General features: G+C 38.8%; 2 protein-coding genes across 2 annotated transcripts in view; one reads left to right on the forward strand and one right to left on the reverse strand.

Moving 5' to 3' along the window:
- Positions 1-1,567, reverse strand: part of LOC126457910 (zinc finger protein 90-like) — a 172,953-nt gene extending 171,386 nt beyond the window's left edge. The window contains exon 1 of the mRNA XM_050094595.1: positions 987-1,567. Coding sequence (XP_049950552.1) covers positions 987-1,538 — 552 coding nt within the window. The 5' untranslated portion in view covers positions 1,539-1,567. The remainder of the gene's footprint in view (positions 1-986) is intronic.
- A 2,089-nt stretch (positions 1,568-3,656) lies between these two features.
- On the forward strand, positions 3,657-5,410 carry LOC126457915 (phospholysine phosphohistidine inorganic pyrophosphate phosphatase-like). The gene has a single exon (XM_050094608.1). It carries the CDS (start codon positions 3,700-3,702, stop codon positions 4,597-4,599), a length of 900 nt encoding a protein of 299 aa, XP_049950565.1. The 5' UTR covers positions 3,657-3,699; the 3' UTR covers positions 4,600-5,410.
- Positions 5,411-16,113: the final 10,703 nt, after the last annotated feature.

Below are 16,113 nucleotides of genomic sequence, written 5' to 3' on the forward strand. Positions count from 1 at the left end.
TTTACTTCAACAAATTTTTTTCATAGTTAATGTGTGATATATGTACATAATATGCATAAAATCACTTGGACACTTCTCAGTTATCCGATATACGTTTTATGAATTAACCTTGCAGTTTTAACTTATGTGAGGAAAGATATGTTAAGTATGGCTAATTGTGTTAAATATGGCGTGAACGTAAACACTAAGATAGGCAACAGGTCAGTCTGTTATCACAGCAGACCAGTCTGTTACCACAACCTTCATTTGCCACCCATATTCGTTCGCTTTGTCAACTGTCAACCTTCCAACTAACCTAAACATTGGACTATGCTATAAATCAGTATCTCACAACAACCAGGATTTTAGTGCTGGTGAGGCAATAGAAGGTAAGGGAAACAATTGAATTTTGAAAGTCTGGATATTACTTTCTATTTTGTCCAACTTCCCACAGCAGTGGGTGCAGGCAGAAGTAGCTGGGCATGTCTAAGTGATTTATGGAAACCAATATCTCTATATTCTATAACTATATTGGAACTTAAACCATACTGCTCCTGAATATCAGTTCACTGCCAAAACTACTATGCCATCAGGTCAGGTACACTATCCCAACACACATCATGTGCAGGCTTAAATCTTCCAATCACAGATTTTTCTGCATCTATATGAAATGTCGCATAAGAGAATGTGGAAACCAAAAGTGAAGAGATTTGTATAAATCATGACCAGCCCAACAATGATCAATTTAAACTGTTCTATTATACCTAAAATATTTTTATTATGTTGTCTTTTATTAACTGCTAATTTCCATACAGGCAAATAATTACCTATAACTTTAAGCTTTAGTGCCAAAAATCCCATGCTGTTCTGAAGTCTTACATCAGGCCACTGTTAATACATTATAATTTTTTCCCATAAGTGATCACACACAATCAATAAAATTAGTACTAGAGTAAATACTACTAATATGAATACAGAAAAATAGTTTACTGCTGTAATTAACTTACCTGAGTCCACATTGAGCTGTCATTTCCCCCCAGGCTTTCCTGTTCAGAAAGCTCTCCTCTTGGTGGCATTAATTCATCAGCTTGTATGTTCAAGTCAACAGTCTGAGCAGATGAATCATCTTGTTTCAGTTCTTTATGCGATGTTTCAACTGTAATCTCCTTAATGACACCAGCATCTGGTATGTCTTGGCTATGAAAGAAAACTTGTGGTTCAATTACATCAATGGTGGTATCTTCTTGTATAGAGACATTATCCAATTCTAAGGGATCCACTGCTTCAGAAGTCTCAGGACACTCAATGTCCATACTAGTACTTTTGTCCTGAAAGCTTTGCTTCATTGTCTCATTATCTGGCTCTGTATCAGTTAAACTTACAGGACACACATTAGCATAGGTGAATTCTGAGTCATTTTGCTGGATTTCACGAGGTGTAGTTTCTGAGCAATCTTTTGATGAAAGACTTATATTAGACTTAAGTGTAATTTCTGAGTTGTCAGCAATGTTTTCTGATAAATTAATATTTGCTTTTGCTGTACTTCTGTAAACTTCCATTGAACTGCTTTTGCCATTAATAGTGTTAATCTCACAGTTATCTGAATAACTGTCCGATGGGCGAGTTAAATTGTTTTCTGTTAGAAATGCTGTACTTCCCGTATCACGAGAACATTCCTGAACATTCACATCACTTTCTTTTACTTGTCTCTTTTCAGTTTCTGGGAAAGAAGCTTTAAAATGATCATCAAATGTCAGGACTGGCTCATTGCTTGTTACATATTCCAGTGTTTGTTTCTCACTATTATCTACAACGTCACTGCTATGTAGTAATCTGGCAGGCTTAATTGTCCGGTGTGTTTCAGTAACTATTAAACAATCATCTTCACCACCAAGAATCTGGTTCACAGGAGAACAATCTGCTGAGGTATGCTCAGCATTTGTATCAACTGTACCTGATTTTGGAGAATTCTGCGTTTCATTTTCAGAATTGCAATTTGTTTGCTGCAGATCAGAAATTGCATCATTTGTAACTTCTTTCTTTGTTTCATTATCAGACAACAATTCTGTCTGAGATGATTTCTCATTTGGGGATGAAGGCTGAGACACAAGGCTGTCTTTATTTGTCTGTGTAGCCTGGTCAGTTTGAACATTTGGAGAATGCTGGGTACTGCGGTTCAGTAATGAATTTAATGCTCCAATAGGTGACTGTTCTGAGTAAGCACTTTGGTTACTCTCAGTAACTTGGCGCATATGAGGCTGCTCTGGAGGAAGTTGAGCAATAGGATTTAGCACTTCAAACTGTTGCTGATGTTGTGGAACAACATAAGGATTATATATAAATGGCATAACAGCAGTCTGACTAGTATCATTGTTGCCATCTTCAACAGGCGAAGCAAGAACAGTAGGCACAGATACATACTGTGGAGGGAGATTTGGAGGAGGTGGAGTGTTACTGCTTAGAAAATGTTGATATGTTATTGATGCAGTAAAATGACTGCCACCAGCAGGATTGTACGGGACTGGTGGAGTACTTTCAACACCTGAGACATCACCATCTGAACGGACAATTACATGCTGCAGCTCATAATCAGTGTTTTCCTGTTGCTTAGCTGGTGCTGAACTTATAAAAGAACATCTAATTAAAGCTTCTATTACTTGATCTTTTGGATGTGTGTTGAGATGACTTTTTAATGATATGCCTTCACGCAAATACAAGGTACACACTGGGCAACAAATAAAATTTCGATTCCCATTCATGATTAAAATTCTTTTGTTATAAAGTTACTCACAAAAGCAGTGCTCTAACTTGAGCCTAATTAATTTACAACTGCAGTTTATTTGAATTGTTCAGACACAAAAAATTAAGTTTTTCGCATGATGTAGGCACAATCGAAAGATAGTATGACTGAAGAAGATCTTAAGATTCTCATCGCAAAATAGGAAATTTATTTTACTAAATTAACGATTGGTTGGTTTTGTTCACATCTTCCGGCCGCAACGAACGTGCGCTCAAAATTTGGGGGCGAAAAAGACAACTGCAATGCCTTAAAACAAGTATGCAACATACTTTGGAGGAGCATCTGGTAACACATCATCCTGCCTGTATACCATATGCACGCAATCCCTAGAGAATTGTTATCTGTCCAGATATTATTTGTAGTTGCCATCTGTCCCAAAATTCACACATTAAATGACGTAATTGATGACAAACGACCGGAAAGTAGCATTTAGTGATTTGGCTGTCACGTATACAACGAACGGTGGGTTTTATTACTACTTTACATCATCAATAGGCTTCTCTCCTGACAACCTCAGCGACTTGATATTCAATATGTTTGCATTCTTCTTAATTTTTCTCTCTGAACAGATACTTGGTCCCAATTCAGACAACATATATATTATCACTGTGCCAAAGCTTAAGTTTGTTGATGCGTTCACAGCTCATTGTCTTCTCATTCGAAAAACGATTCCTTTTGTGCAAAATGTAGTTAGAAAATTTCCCTGTACACATAATTTAAAACACACGATTCATTTGAAACTGAAGTTTCCACTTAGTTATATCACACGTACGGACATAAACACAAACATCTTAAATCACACTACTTTGACAACAGCTTATGCAAAGACTATACACTAACGGCGATCAGAGAAGCTATGTTCAGCAAGTAGCAAGTATTAAGTAGATTAAGGAGTGCTGGTACCGGAGTTACGTGTACGGATGAGAGTTGCTGACTGGGGAACGTCGTTTATTGCATTTTCGTTGTATGTAAACAGAGCAACGAACAACCCTGTGATAGACACTCGAAATTTTGGAAGTATCACAATGAGTACACTGAAATTACCACAAAGAATAAATGGAGTTTTATTAGACATAACAGGTGTTCTCAAGGACGGATCGTCTGCCATACCTGGCTCTGTCGAGGCTGTAAATAGGTTGAAAAAAGCCGGGCTGGCCATTAAGTTACTAACGAATGAAACTCAGGTTACTAGATCGTCGTTATGTTTGACGTTATCAAAAATGGGTTACTGCGTTACGGAACATGACATTATTCCGCCATGCCCTGCTCTGGTTGACCTTTTACGAAAAGAAAAACTACGGCCACATCTTCTTGTACATCCAGACGTATTATCAGAATTTGACGGCCTCAACAAGGAAGACCCTAACTGTGTTGTTGTCGGCGACGCTGCGGAAAACTTTTCGTACGAGAATCTTAATAAAGCGTTTCGAATTTTGATCGATATGGATAAGCCGCGGCTTTTTTCCATGGGCAGAGGTAAATACTATAGAGAGAAAGGAGACTTAGTTTTAGATGTTGGTGTATTCACCACAGCATTAGAATATGCTACAGGTGTCTCCGCCGAAGTTGTTGGGAAACCACTTGCCTCTTTTTTTCACTCAGCGCTATCTGCAATAGGAGTAAAACCTGAAGAAGCTGTTATGGTTGGTGATGACATTGAATCAGATATCGGGGGAGCACAAGCTTGTGGAATAGCAGGTATACTTGTAAGAACTGGTAAGTTTCGTCCATGTGATGAAAAGCACCCGAGGGTAAAACCGGATGTTATTGTTGATGATCTTGCGGAAGCGGTCGATATCATTGTTCAGTCAAGGAATTAGCTTTAAAATACAAGCGCTTACAGTTTAATTTGCATTTTTGTCTTGTGACAGCATGTATGATATTAAGAAACTGTAATACTGTTGATTTGCACAGCTGTATGGTGAATGAAACTTAAGTTGAAAAGTTAAGTTTTGTTGTACCATCCCCTTAGATTATTCCATGTTACAAATCATTTTTGAGAATAAACTTTAATCAGATATCAAATGATTGTAAATTATATAAATGTATTTTTTAATGTTGTAACACAAGTGATAAAAGTTCACAAATATATTTGTAAACTAATTCCCATTACATCATTAAGATGTCACAATTTATGTATAGAGCCAAAGTTCTGAACAAATGTTCATAACTCTGTTATGTGTGAGGTTCATGTTGAAAAGTTTCAGTATGAGCTCAGGCTAATGATGTACATAAGTAATAAGTTATTGAGCAGTAATTTATTAAGTGTTTTAAAACTGCAGAGACAATCATATACTCTAATAAAATTCAGGAACCACACATTGTCAGATAGTGAAGTTGCTGTAAAATTGATTACTTAAATAATATGGTCTGAAACTCGTCTAAATGCTATATTCAAAATTATAGTTATCTTACAGCACCCAATAACTTCTCTTCATTAGATGAATTTTTTCAAGTGGAGGGTACATAGTAAGGTGAAACACACATTAAGATAGATCTGTTTATGTAGTAGTTAAATTTTGGATTATGTACTCTTATTGTTAAGTACTTGGTTGTTATCATTCTGTTTGAATGTAACCTGGAATTTTGCTGATAATTAAATCTCAACAGTGTATTTGAGGAGCAAATAAATCTGTAACTTTTTACAGATAGCAGGTCAAAAGTGAAGGTGATTCAACCCTCCCCAGCTGTTACAGAAAGCGGCATACAAATAGATACTATCAGAGAACATCCTCAGTTTAAATCAGTTCCTCTTTATGATGTAACTTGTAGATTTTTAACTCACCTGACTGACTCCTCGAATTTAATAGTGATACTGTAATTCTTTTCCTTGTTCGTATGCGTATCACCCTCAGGTAGGAGTAGAAATTACTTGGTATTGTTAAAGAATTATAACAAACTACCTCATACAGCTGGTCTGCCATTGTCATTTTGAAACGTTAATACTTGGGGAGTGAAGCAGTGCACAATAGCAGCCTTCCATATAGTTACTGATGCAACAAATATTTTGAGTTACAAAATGTGCCATTCAAGGAAGTCCCACAATTATTTATTATGTATGAGATCTGATGAGATTGAGGACTACACAGAATACTGTATGTCCATTCTGTGTTTTCAGGATCATTCCTATGCAGACACATGCAGCAACTGTGTTAATATCCAGACTTATTAGTTTAACAACATCCCTAGACCTCTCTAATCCTTTTCCTTCACCCCTCTTCCTTCCCCTTCAACCCTTCTGCCTGCAGGAGGATTCACTGACTCCAAAAGCTTGCCAGTTACAACATTCTTTTATGTGTGTGTGTTCTGCCACCACATGGTAAGTAGTTTTTTTACCTATCCAATTAAAAGATTTATTAGTTTGTAATTTTTAAATTAAGGATCTGAAATTGATCAGTTTTTTTGTAGAGTGTTTGCACAATTGGGTACATTTTCCACATTGCTGTTCAAGTTAAAGTACAGCACACTTACTGAGCTATTTTGCACAGTGCTCATGATATTGGATTCACATTTGGGAGAAGCAGAGTTCACTACCAATATTTTCAACCATATTTAGTTTTCCACTTGTTTCTCTAAATCAGTTCAGCTACATACCAGATGATTCCTATGCAAAGAACCTTACAGTTTCCTTTCCTGTCCTTTCCCCAACCAACTCTTGATATCTCAAAGTGACACCATTGCTGCCGCTGCAGTAAGTGATGGTTATTTTTTTGCTAATGATTGGAAATTAAATGCTAATGCTCCTCCACTATATCTTTCCTTTGAGGAATTTGTGGTACTGGCAAATGATTTTAGTTTTCTCTGCAAACTTATTACAGCTTAAATGTACAGTCAGTATAACCAAACTGATGTCTAAGTGAAAGGCTACCATTCACCTATAGTGGATCAATGCATGGAGTACAGAAACAACATTCACACAAGCTTTTGCCCACTAGCTTTTTTTCTAGCAGAAGTGCCCTCCCCCCTCTCTCAAACACACACACAACCGTTGTCACCGACAGCTCAAGTTTTGGAGCTTGAAAAAGGGTTTGGCCAAAAGCCATAATGTGTGACAGTCTTATCGTTGTGCCTATCTGCAACTCAGCAGGTCATCTTTACGGTGCGTAGCAATGTATCTTTTTCCTAATATTGTTGTTTCTAATGAATGAAGGTAATGTTTTGAGGAATAGGCTGCCCACATTTCTCACCCCACCATGAATTCTGCACAGTCTTTGGTTTACCAAAGGAACGTTTACTTTGGTTCACATTTTGTAGCTGTGTATTTTACCATTTATTTGAACCAAATCTAGGCTTTTTGTTTTGATAAAAGAGAGGCTAGAATTTCAATGTAGGCATAGTTGATGTTGATCTTCAAGTATCTGCCATTTCAGTTATTTTGGCATTTGTGCTCTTTTCTGAGTCAAGCAAGACTATGCTCATTCACACCAACCTTCCTTTTATAAATTCAGTGCCCTCTGCTAGTCCTATATGGTGCATGCAGCTCCCAGCAACGTTCTAGGATGGGTCACATCAGTGTTTCATTAGCAATCTCTTTTTGCAGACTGGCTGCATTTCCCAGTATCCTAACAATGAACTGAAGTCTGCCTGCTGTTTTACCTGTGATTGAGTTGACGTGATTATTTCATTTAATATCCCTACAAGTTGTTACATTCAGTATCTGTTTGAGTTAACTGATTCCAATTGTGACTCACCGATATTGTAGTTTAATGATACTATGATTCTGCGTTTTGTGAAGTGCACAGTTTTACGTATCTGAACAGTCTGTTTCAAGTTATGACAACCAGGTGTCAGTTTGTTGTCATTCAAAAAATGTATTTCATCTGTGAATCCCACTGCAACAAAAATATTTCCACACCTCTGTTGTCTAATGATTCTAGCTTCTGAAGTACCACTGAGTGATAAAGTCCAGAAGAAAAAAGTGTGTGTGTGTGTGTGTGTGTGTGTGTGTGTGTTTTCAATGGCAAGATTACCACCACCCTTATAAATATTAGTTGGAAAAATGTGGTTAAAATGGCAGAAAACAAGTAAAAGCAACTCTGACACAAAAACATTCACTCTCTCTCAACCTCCCTCATTGTCATCCACACAATCACACAAGCTTACATCCTTTGAGAAAGCATAAAAATGGGCATTTGTCCAAAAACTGGCAACTAAAACAGTTTACATAAGAATGACCAGATGAAGATGGGGAGGTGGCCACGAAATTTCTATTGGTAGTCGTACAATATTGTGCCTCCAAGTAGCGTCAAACATCTTACTGATCTCAAAGAACATTCTTATACAATACTGCTTATGTAGGGCCACCTAATGGATAAGATGCCTCTATCAGGGTCAGGTTGTCAACAGCGGGTCAACATCTCCTGAATCTACACTGAGAGCATCTAAGAAGCTGCTTGGTTTCTAATATCCAGACCAGATAATGGTTAACTATTTGCTCCAAGCTATTTCCTACACAGCTCGTTAAGGCAATGCTCTGTTAACTACTAAGGCACATTCAATCTTTCCCCAGTCTGAGAAGTATCAAAATTGCTTCTCTCCATGAGTTGGGAAATTGATGTGTCTGCTGTGTCGAATTAAAATATTCTGAGAGGAAATCCTTTTATGCTGTTTTCAAGTGTCATACCATGTATAACATTTGATCATTGCCATGCTGTAAGGATATCTGTATCTTTAACACTGCCGCCGGGGAAGGGTTTCCCCGATCAAGAACCTTGATTTGGCACCAACCATTACAGGAGGACTTTTATTCTCACAAGTCCATCTTGATCACATCGATTTCTTTACACTTTATGACCGGTTTCAGCTTATCGCCTTCTTCAGATCTGTTTTAAATATAAATATTTATATTGACAACAGATCTGAAGATGGAGATAAGCTGAAACCGGTCATAAAGTGTAAAGAAATCTATGTGATCAAGATGGAATTGTGAAAATAAAAGTGCTCAAAATAAAATGATCACAGACTCATTTACAGACTTTATGTCTTCAATTGATAACATTACAGGAGGTGCGGAAGGCAAGGAGCAATGAGGAGTCGTGACAATGTCAGACATGGTTGCACGTCTATGATGAGAAATTCGAAAAATCTGTTAAACGTTGTAGCGTTTGTGAACTAGACTGAGAACTCAATATTAGAAGAGCAAGCCATTAGCAACGATCAGTAGAAGCAATAGTTACCACAGAAAAGAATAACAGCCTGAAATAAGAGTGAATGTTAGTATGTGTGCACAGAAACAGAATGTGTAACATAACTTGTACTTGAGACAATAAACATATCATATCAGTTGTTTCCAGGGCTCTAATGTGTCCAGCCGGATGCGATCGTTGAAGTCCCACGATATTTCGGCAAATAACCTTTCCACCATCAAGTGGTTCTGATGGAATGGTGTGTGCGCTCACTGTCTGTATTATTTATGTCCATCAGTCAGGCTTCGATTCCCTGCACTGACAGTCCAATTGCGGCCGCCGACATTCCGATCGCCACACACGCCTGGGCCAGCCGAACAAATCGGCACTGGCAGAACACTGCTTCATGTTCAAGGAGGCCATTGAAATTCGCGTAACAGACAATCTCATAAACCAAGACACAGGTTTTCAACTGAGCAAGGCATGGAAACCCTTACTTAGCTCCATCAACGGCATGCCTTCAGCAAACACAAGCTCTATCCATGGGATTTTGCCTCTTCAACCACCCAGCGCGACTCCGGGGACGATGCGGACCCGGGTCGGCGGCCGCAATCAGAGCATTGGTGCTCGCAATCGGACCATCAGCGCAGGGAATCGAAGCCCGACTGACAGACATATATAACACCAACAATGTGAGAAGACACACCATTCGATCAGAACCACCTGATGATAGCAGAAAGGTTATTCACCGAAATATCGTGGGACTTCAATGATCGCATCCAGCTGGACACCCGAGAGCTCTGGAAACAAAACATATGCTGGGAAAGCCTCCAATCACATAACATATCAGTTCTATGAAGGCAATATCTCCTTTTTAATCCTTTTTGTATCTATTAGAACTGAGTGTGAAGATTTTTAATGGCATGTCTGGTGATTTTGATAGTCTTTAGATACGTGTTTCTTGAGAGTAAGATGCCCACTCTAAGCTATGCAGCAAAAACATTAGTCTGATCACCATATCTATATCAACATAGCTGCTTTTAGAGAGAAACTTGTCTGTGATAGATACGAATAAGGGAGTAGGCATCTCACATTTGGCAACCGTGAAAGGACTTTTCAAATCCATAGTTATCTTCTGAGGAAAGAACAGATATGAACTGTGAGTGCAAACAGGAAGAACGTAGTGAACGAAAGAAGAAATGCCAGACAACTTGGATACAACAAGCAGATGCCAAGGCGCCACATGCAGCTGAACTTGAGAAAGCAGCAGCCGGCAGGGGGAGAATAAATAGTAAGTGTCATAAATGTCTAGGCTATTAACGGTTTTTAAAAGATTAGGAAAGAAACTTACCACAGCACAATGCACTTGGCTGTAGACCTGAGGGAGGAAGGTGTGTTAATGAAAGTGCATGACAAACATAATACTTTCAGTACGATTTGAAAGTGTGCCTTCATTGTTTAACATTTCAGAAATGAACACTGGTTAAATTGGACCGTGCACTCCCATGGATAAAGTTAAAAAGGGAAAAGTGGATGAGGAGAGTGGATTTTATGAAGGGGGAAGGGCTTCAAATCCATCATTAACTGAAGGTCATATTAAAGAGGATAATACATCCGTAGTAATGGTGGAGAGCCCTTTAAGAAATTCTACGAAAATAATGGTAGGAAACAGAGTGGGAATTGACAGGGCAGGAAAAATGAGAGAAAGGGAGATGAAAAGTCAGAACACACCATTAACAGAAAGCACAGCAGAGAAGGAAGTGGTAGTTAAAAAGAGAGAAGGCTGTAATACAGTGACAGAAGCACCAGTAAGAAGAGTAGATCAGGAAATTTTTAGCAAAGAAATCATGGATTTCATGAAGGAAAATTTTAAAGAACTGCAGTCATCGGTGGCATGAAGGAAAGTTTTTAAAAACTAGAGGAGACATTGGAAACACATGACCAAACACTTAACAACTTAGTAACAAATGGAAAAAGACAAACGAACAAATATAAAAGGAAAATTAAGAACAATTTGCAGTGAATTTGCAAAAGGGGCAAAATCGACAAAATTCGCAAAAAGTAAACTGTATTGGAGGATGGTGTGGTAACATTTTCAATTCTCATAGATGCCTAAAGAGTTCACGAGGTTGAGAAAAAGGTAGAAACAGTAAACCAAATTGTACATGGGGTACGACAAACTGTGGAGCAGCGGGTCAATCTGGTAGTGAAAAGTAAACTGAAGCAGGAACTGGGAGCTTTAACTGGGGACAAACAACTATGATTACAGATTGAGTTAACTAACAGTTGCAAATTTCATCCAAGGGGAAAACTGCACCCCGTAGCTTGCATTAAATATTTTTGCGGCCTGTTACCTGCAATTTGGGATGATAAAACTAAAGTATCATATGTGGTGATTCATATGAAATATGAAGCTTACAATTGAGGTATGAGGCTAGAAAAGGAACAAATGTCATACCAGGAATCTGAGAAAATGTTTCAGGTTAAATATTGGTTGCGAAGCAAACAGGGTGATATACTAATTTCTATTTGCAACCAACCATATAACAGGAGATAGGATGGGATATATGTTGAATTTTGAGAAAAGGAACCAGTACTTAGTACTCTGTACAACGAAAGAGCAGTTGTCAGATGTGTGATGCAAAGATTACTGAGAAATACACACAGCCCCTTAGTAGGAACCACCACTGAGAATGTCGACCAAGCTAGGGTGATATTCACCCAACTGGAGAGCGAAGGATAAGGGGCAGTGTTTAAAAAAATTTTGACAACGCCGGGTGACAGCCAGAAGGATGGCATTAAACAGAGCAAAGAAATGAAGTTTGGCAGAGGACAAGTTGTCTACGGATACAGAGGCTATGGGGAGTGGAGATACAGCAGATGGGAGGAGGGTGAACGTATCCTATGTGGAAATGAATGTGATACTTGGGAGAAAGTGAGTGAAGTGGAACCTTTTGCAGGTAATCAGATGGAAAAAGTATTTAGTTTCAGGTGTGACATGACCTGAAACGGACTAAGCAGGCCCGCAACATTACAATGTGAATAAGGCTGGCAAAGTTTTCACAATAAGAAAAGACCAACTATGAAATGACCAAGAAGATTTGATAGCAGAGGATATAAGTGGTGATGATAAGGCAAAATGACACTGGTTATAAAAACAGAAATCTATGGAAGAAAAATGAGAATGCTGATTGACTCTGGGATCAGGATTTATGAAAAGGATGGCAGTCGATAGCAAATGTTCACAAATCTACCAAGTACTTGGAACATAAGGGCATGAAAAATATGTGTCAGAGGCTTTTGAGGGCAAAGCAACTAAAAAGTAGAGCAGTCATAGGAACAATGTGAACTTAGTCCAGCTGAAGTGTGTTCGAAAATTAATGGCGTTGTGACATTGGTACCCACGAAAGCATAAGAATTCTTGAAGCTGATTGGAAAACATAAAGAGGTAGTCAGTCAAAAACCAGGGATCACAAAAGGCTGCCCTATCTCATCAAAATAAAACCTCATAAAACATATTTTATGCCTTCGTATTAAATACCTCAAGCAAGGAAGGAAGCCTTCGAAAAGGAGCTCCAATGGATGTTGTTATCCAGAGTAATCAAATGAACCAGGAGTCAATTTAACAGCCCTTTGATGGTGCTTGTTACAAAGAAGGAGAAGGTTCACTTGGTTTTAGATGTGAGACAAGTGAATAAGAAATTTGAACCTGAAAGATACCAACCCGTAAATATGGAATCGATACTTCAAATATTTAAAAAAAAATTGTAAGCCTAGATTTGATATTAGGCTGTCATCAAGTGTGCTGCATCGTGAAACACCATTCATGGTATTTTTATACAAAGGACATTGTTATCAATGTCGAGTGTTACCTTTTGGGTTTAAAATATCTGTTTTGGCATTTATACAAATATTGAACAGGGTGTTGGATGAAGAATTATTGAACTGGTGATTTACTAATAACCAGCAAGGACTGGAAGGAAGATTTACAAACATTAAGAGAAGTATTGGGAAATGCAGCAGCAGGAGAACAATTAAATTCACAGAAGTAAAAAACTGTGATTTTGTGAGGAATGACGTAATTGGTACATTTGTTTGAAATTCTTATTATCCGTAGTGAAATACTATTCATCATACAAAATTTAAATAGTGTAGGTTGGACACCCACAGACAGTGCAATTAAGGACAGTCAAATGTGCCTAATAGAACAGTGATAAATTAGAGACAGCTGTGGCCTAGTGTTTTGAAGACAGTTAATAAGGTGTGACAAACCATTTAGCTTGTGATATCTAGGAAACAAGTGAATGTTAATGTGGTGCAGAACGGTTCGCATTTGTTTCTAGACACTTGTCAGAGACAGCCAGCAGTCCAACTATTCGCCATAGGGAGCAGCAGCGTCACAGATACTATAATGGCAGCAACACAACCGATTACAAGGCAGCAAAGCAGATGATTCAGCGTGACTCGGAGAGGTTGAAGGGCAATAGTACTGCAAGTCGCTCCTAAGGAAATCCATAGTCACAGACAGCAAGATAGTGACAGTGCAGCAGTAGCAGCAAGTCCAGAGGTCTTTGACAGTGTTCAGAAAGGCATGAGTGTAGTTAGTTCCGGAGAGGATGCCAGGGCCAGCAGCCGCATGACAACCTTAATGGTGGTGTGCAGAGCTGGATCCCAGCTAACCAGCAGCCACTGTTTGATGAGCTTCAGTGGAGATCGAGGTCAGCGGAAACTGGAGGGGAGACTGCAGCCAACTCACCAGACAGCTGAATGAAGTGAAGCTGCTATCTGCTACCATTTGTTGTTGCTGTTGTTGTTGTTGTTGTGGTCTTCAGTCCTGAGACTGGTTTGATGCAGCTCTCCATGCTAATCTATCCTGTGCAAGCTCCTTCATCTCCCTGTACCTACTGCAACCTACATCCTTCTGAATCTGCTTAGTGTATTCATCTCTTGGTCTCCCTCTACGATTTTTACCCTCCACGCTGCCCTCCAATACTAAATTTGTGATCCCTTGATGCCTCAGGACATGTCCTACCAACCGATCCCTTCTTCTAGTCAAGTTGTGCCACAAACTTCTCTTCTCCCCAATCCTATTCAATACCTCCTCATTAGTTACGTGATCTACCCACCTAATCTTCAACATTCTTCTGTAGCACCACATTTCGAAAGCTTCTATTCTCTTCTTGTCCAAACTATTTATTGTCCATGTTTCACTTCCATACATGGCTACACTCCATACAAATACTTTCAGAAATGACTTCCTGACATTTAAATCTATACTCGATGTTAACAAATTTCTCTTCTTCAGAAACGCTTTCCTTGCCATTGCCAGTCTACATTTTATATCCTCTCTACTTCGACCATCATCATTTATTTTGCTCCCCAAATAGCAAAACTCCTTTACTACTTTAAGTGTCTCATTTCCTAATCTAATTCCCTCAGCATCACCCGACTTAATTCGACTACATTCCATTAACCTCGTTTTGCTTTTGTTGATGTTCATCTTATATCCTCCTTTCAAGACACTGTCCATTCCGTTCAGCTGCTCTTCCAAGTCCTTTGCTGTCTCTGAAAGAATTACAATGTCATTGGCAAACCTCAAAAGTTTTTATTTCTTCTTCCTGGATTTTAATACCTACGCCAAATTTTTCTTTTGTTTCCTTTACTGCTTGCTCAATATACAGATTGAATAACATTGGGGAGAGGCTACAACCCTGTCTCACTCCCTTCCCAACCACTGCTTCCCTTTCATGCCCCTCGAATCTTATAACTGCCATCTGGTTTCTGTACAAATTGTAAATACCCTTTCGCTCCCTGTATTTTACCCCTGCCACCTTTAGAATTTGAAAGAGAGTATTCCAGTCAGCATTGTCAAAAGCTTTCTCTAAGTCTACAAATGCTAGAAATGTAGGTTTGCCTTTCCTTAATCTTTCTTCTAAGATAAGTCGTAAGGTCAGTATTGCCTCACGTGTTCCAACATTTCTACGGAATCCAAACTGATCTTCCCCGAGGTCGGCTTCTACCAGTTTTTCCATTCGTCTGTAAATAATTCGCGTTAGTATTTTGCAGCTGTGGCTTATTAAACTGATAGTTTGGTAATTTTCACATCTGTCAACACTTGCTTTCTTTGGGATTGGAAATATTGTATTCTTCTTGAAGTCTGAGGGTATTTCGCCTGTCTCATACATCTTGCTCACCAGATGGTAGAGTTTTGTCAGGACTGGCTCTCCCAAGGCCGTCAGTAGTTCTAATGGAATGTTGTCTACTCCCGGGGCCTTGTTTCGACTCGGGTCTTTCAGTGCTCTATCAAACTCTTCACGCAGTATCGTATCTCCCATTTCATCTTCATCTATATCCTCTTCCATTTCCATAATATTGTCCTCAAGTTCATCACCCTTGTATAGACCCTCTATATACTCCTTCCATCTTTCTGCTTTCCCTTCTTTGCTTAGAACTGGATTTCCATCTGAGCTTTTGATATTCATACAAGTGGCTCTCTTTTCTCCAAAGGTCTCTTTAATTTTCCTGTAGGCTGTATCTATCTTACCCCTAGTGAGATAAGCCTCTACATCCTTACTTTTGTCCTCTAGCCATGCCTGCTTAACCATTTTGCACTTCCTGTCGATCTCATTTTTGAGACGTTTGTATTCCTTTTTGCCTGCTTCATTTACTGCATTTTTATATTTTCTCCTTTCATCAATTAAATTCAATATTTCTTCTGTTACCCAAGCATTTCTACTAGCCCTCGTCTTTTTACCTACTTGATCCTCTGCTGCCTTCACTACTTCATCCCTCAGAGCTACCCATTCGTCTTCTACTGTATTTCTTTCCCCCATTCCTATCAATTGTTCCCTTATGCTGTCCCTGAAACTCTGTACAACCTCTGGTTTAGTCAGTTTATCCAGGTCCCATCTCCTTAAATTCCCACCTTTTTGCAATTTCTTCAGTTTTAATCTACAGTTCATAACCAATAGATTGTGGTCAGAGCCCACATCTGCCCCTGCAAATGTCCTACAATTTATAACCTGGTTCCTAAATCTCCGTCTTACCATTATATAATCTATCTGATACCTTTTAGTATCTCCAGGATTTTTCCATGTGTACAACCTTCTTTTATGATTCTTGAACAAAGTGTTAGCTAAGATTAAGGTATGCTCTGTGCAAAATTCTACCAGACGGCTTCCTCTTTCATTTCTTAGCCCCAATCCATAT

This window comes from Schistocerca serialis, chromosome 1 (assembly GCF_023864345.2).
Source record: "Schistocerca serialis cubense isolate TAMUIC-IGC-003099 chromosome 1, iqSchSeri2.2, whole genome shotgun sequence".
In the NCBI taxonomy this organism is placed as follows: domain Eukaryota; kingdom Metazoa; phylum Arthropoda; class Insecta; order Orthoptera; family Acrididae; genus Schistocerca; species Schistocerca serialis.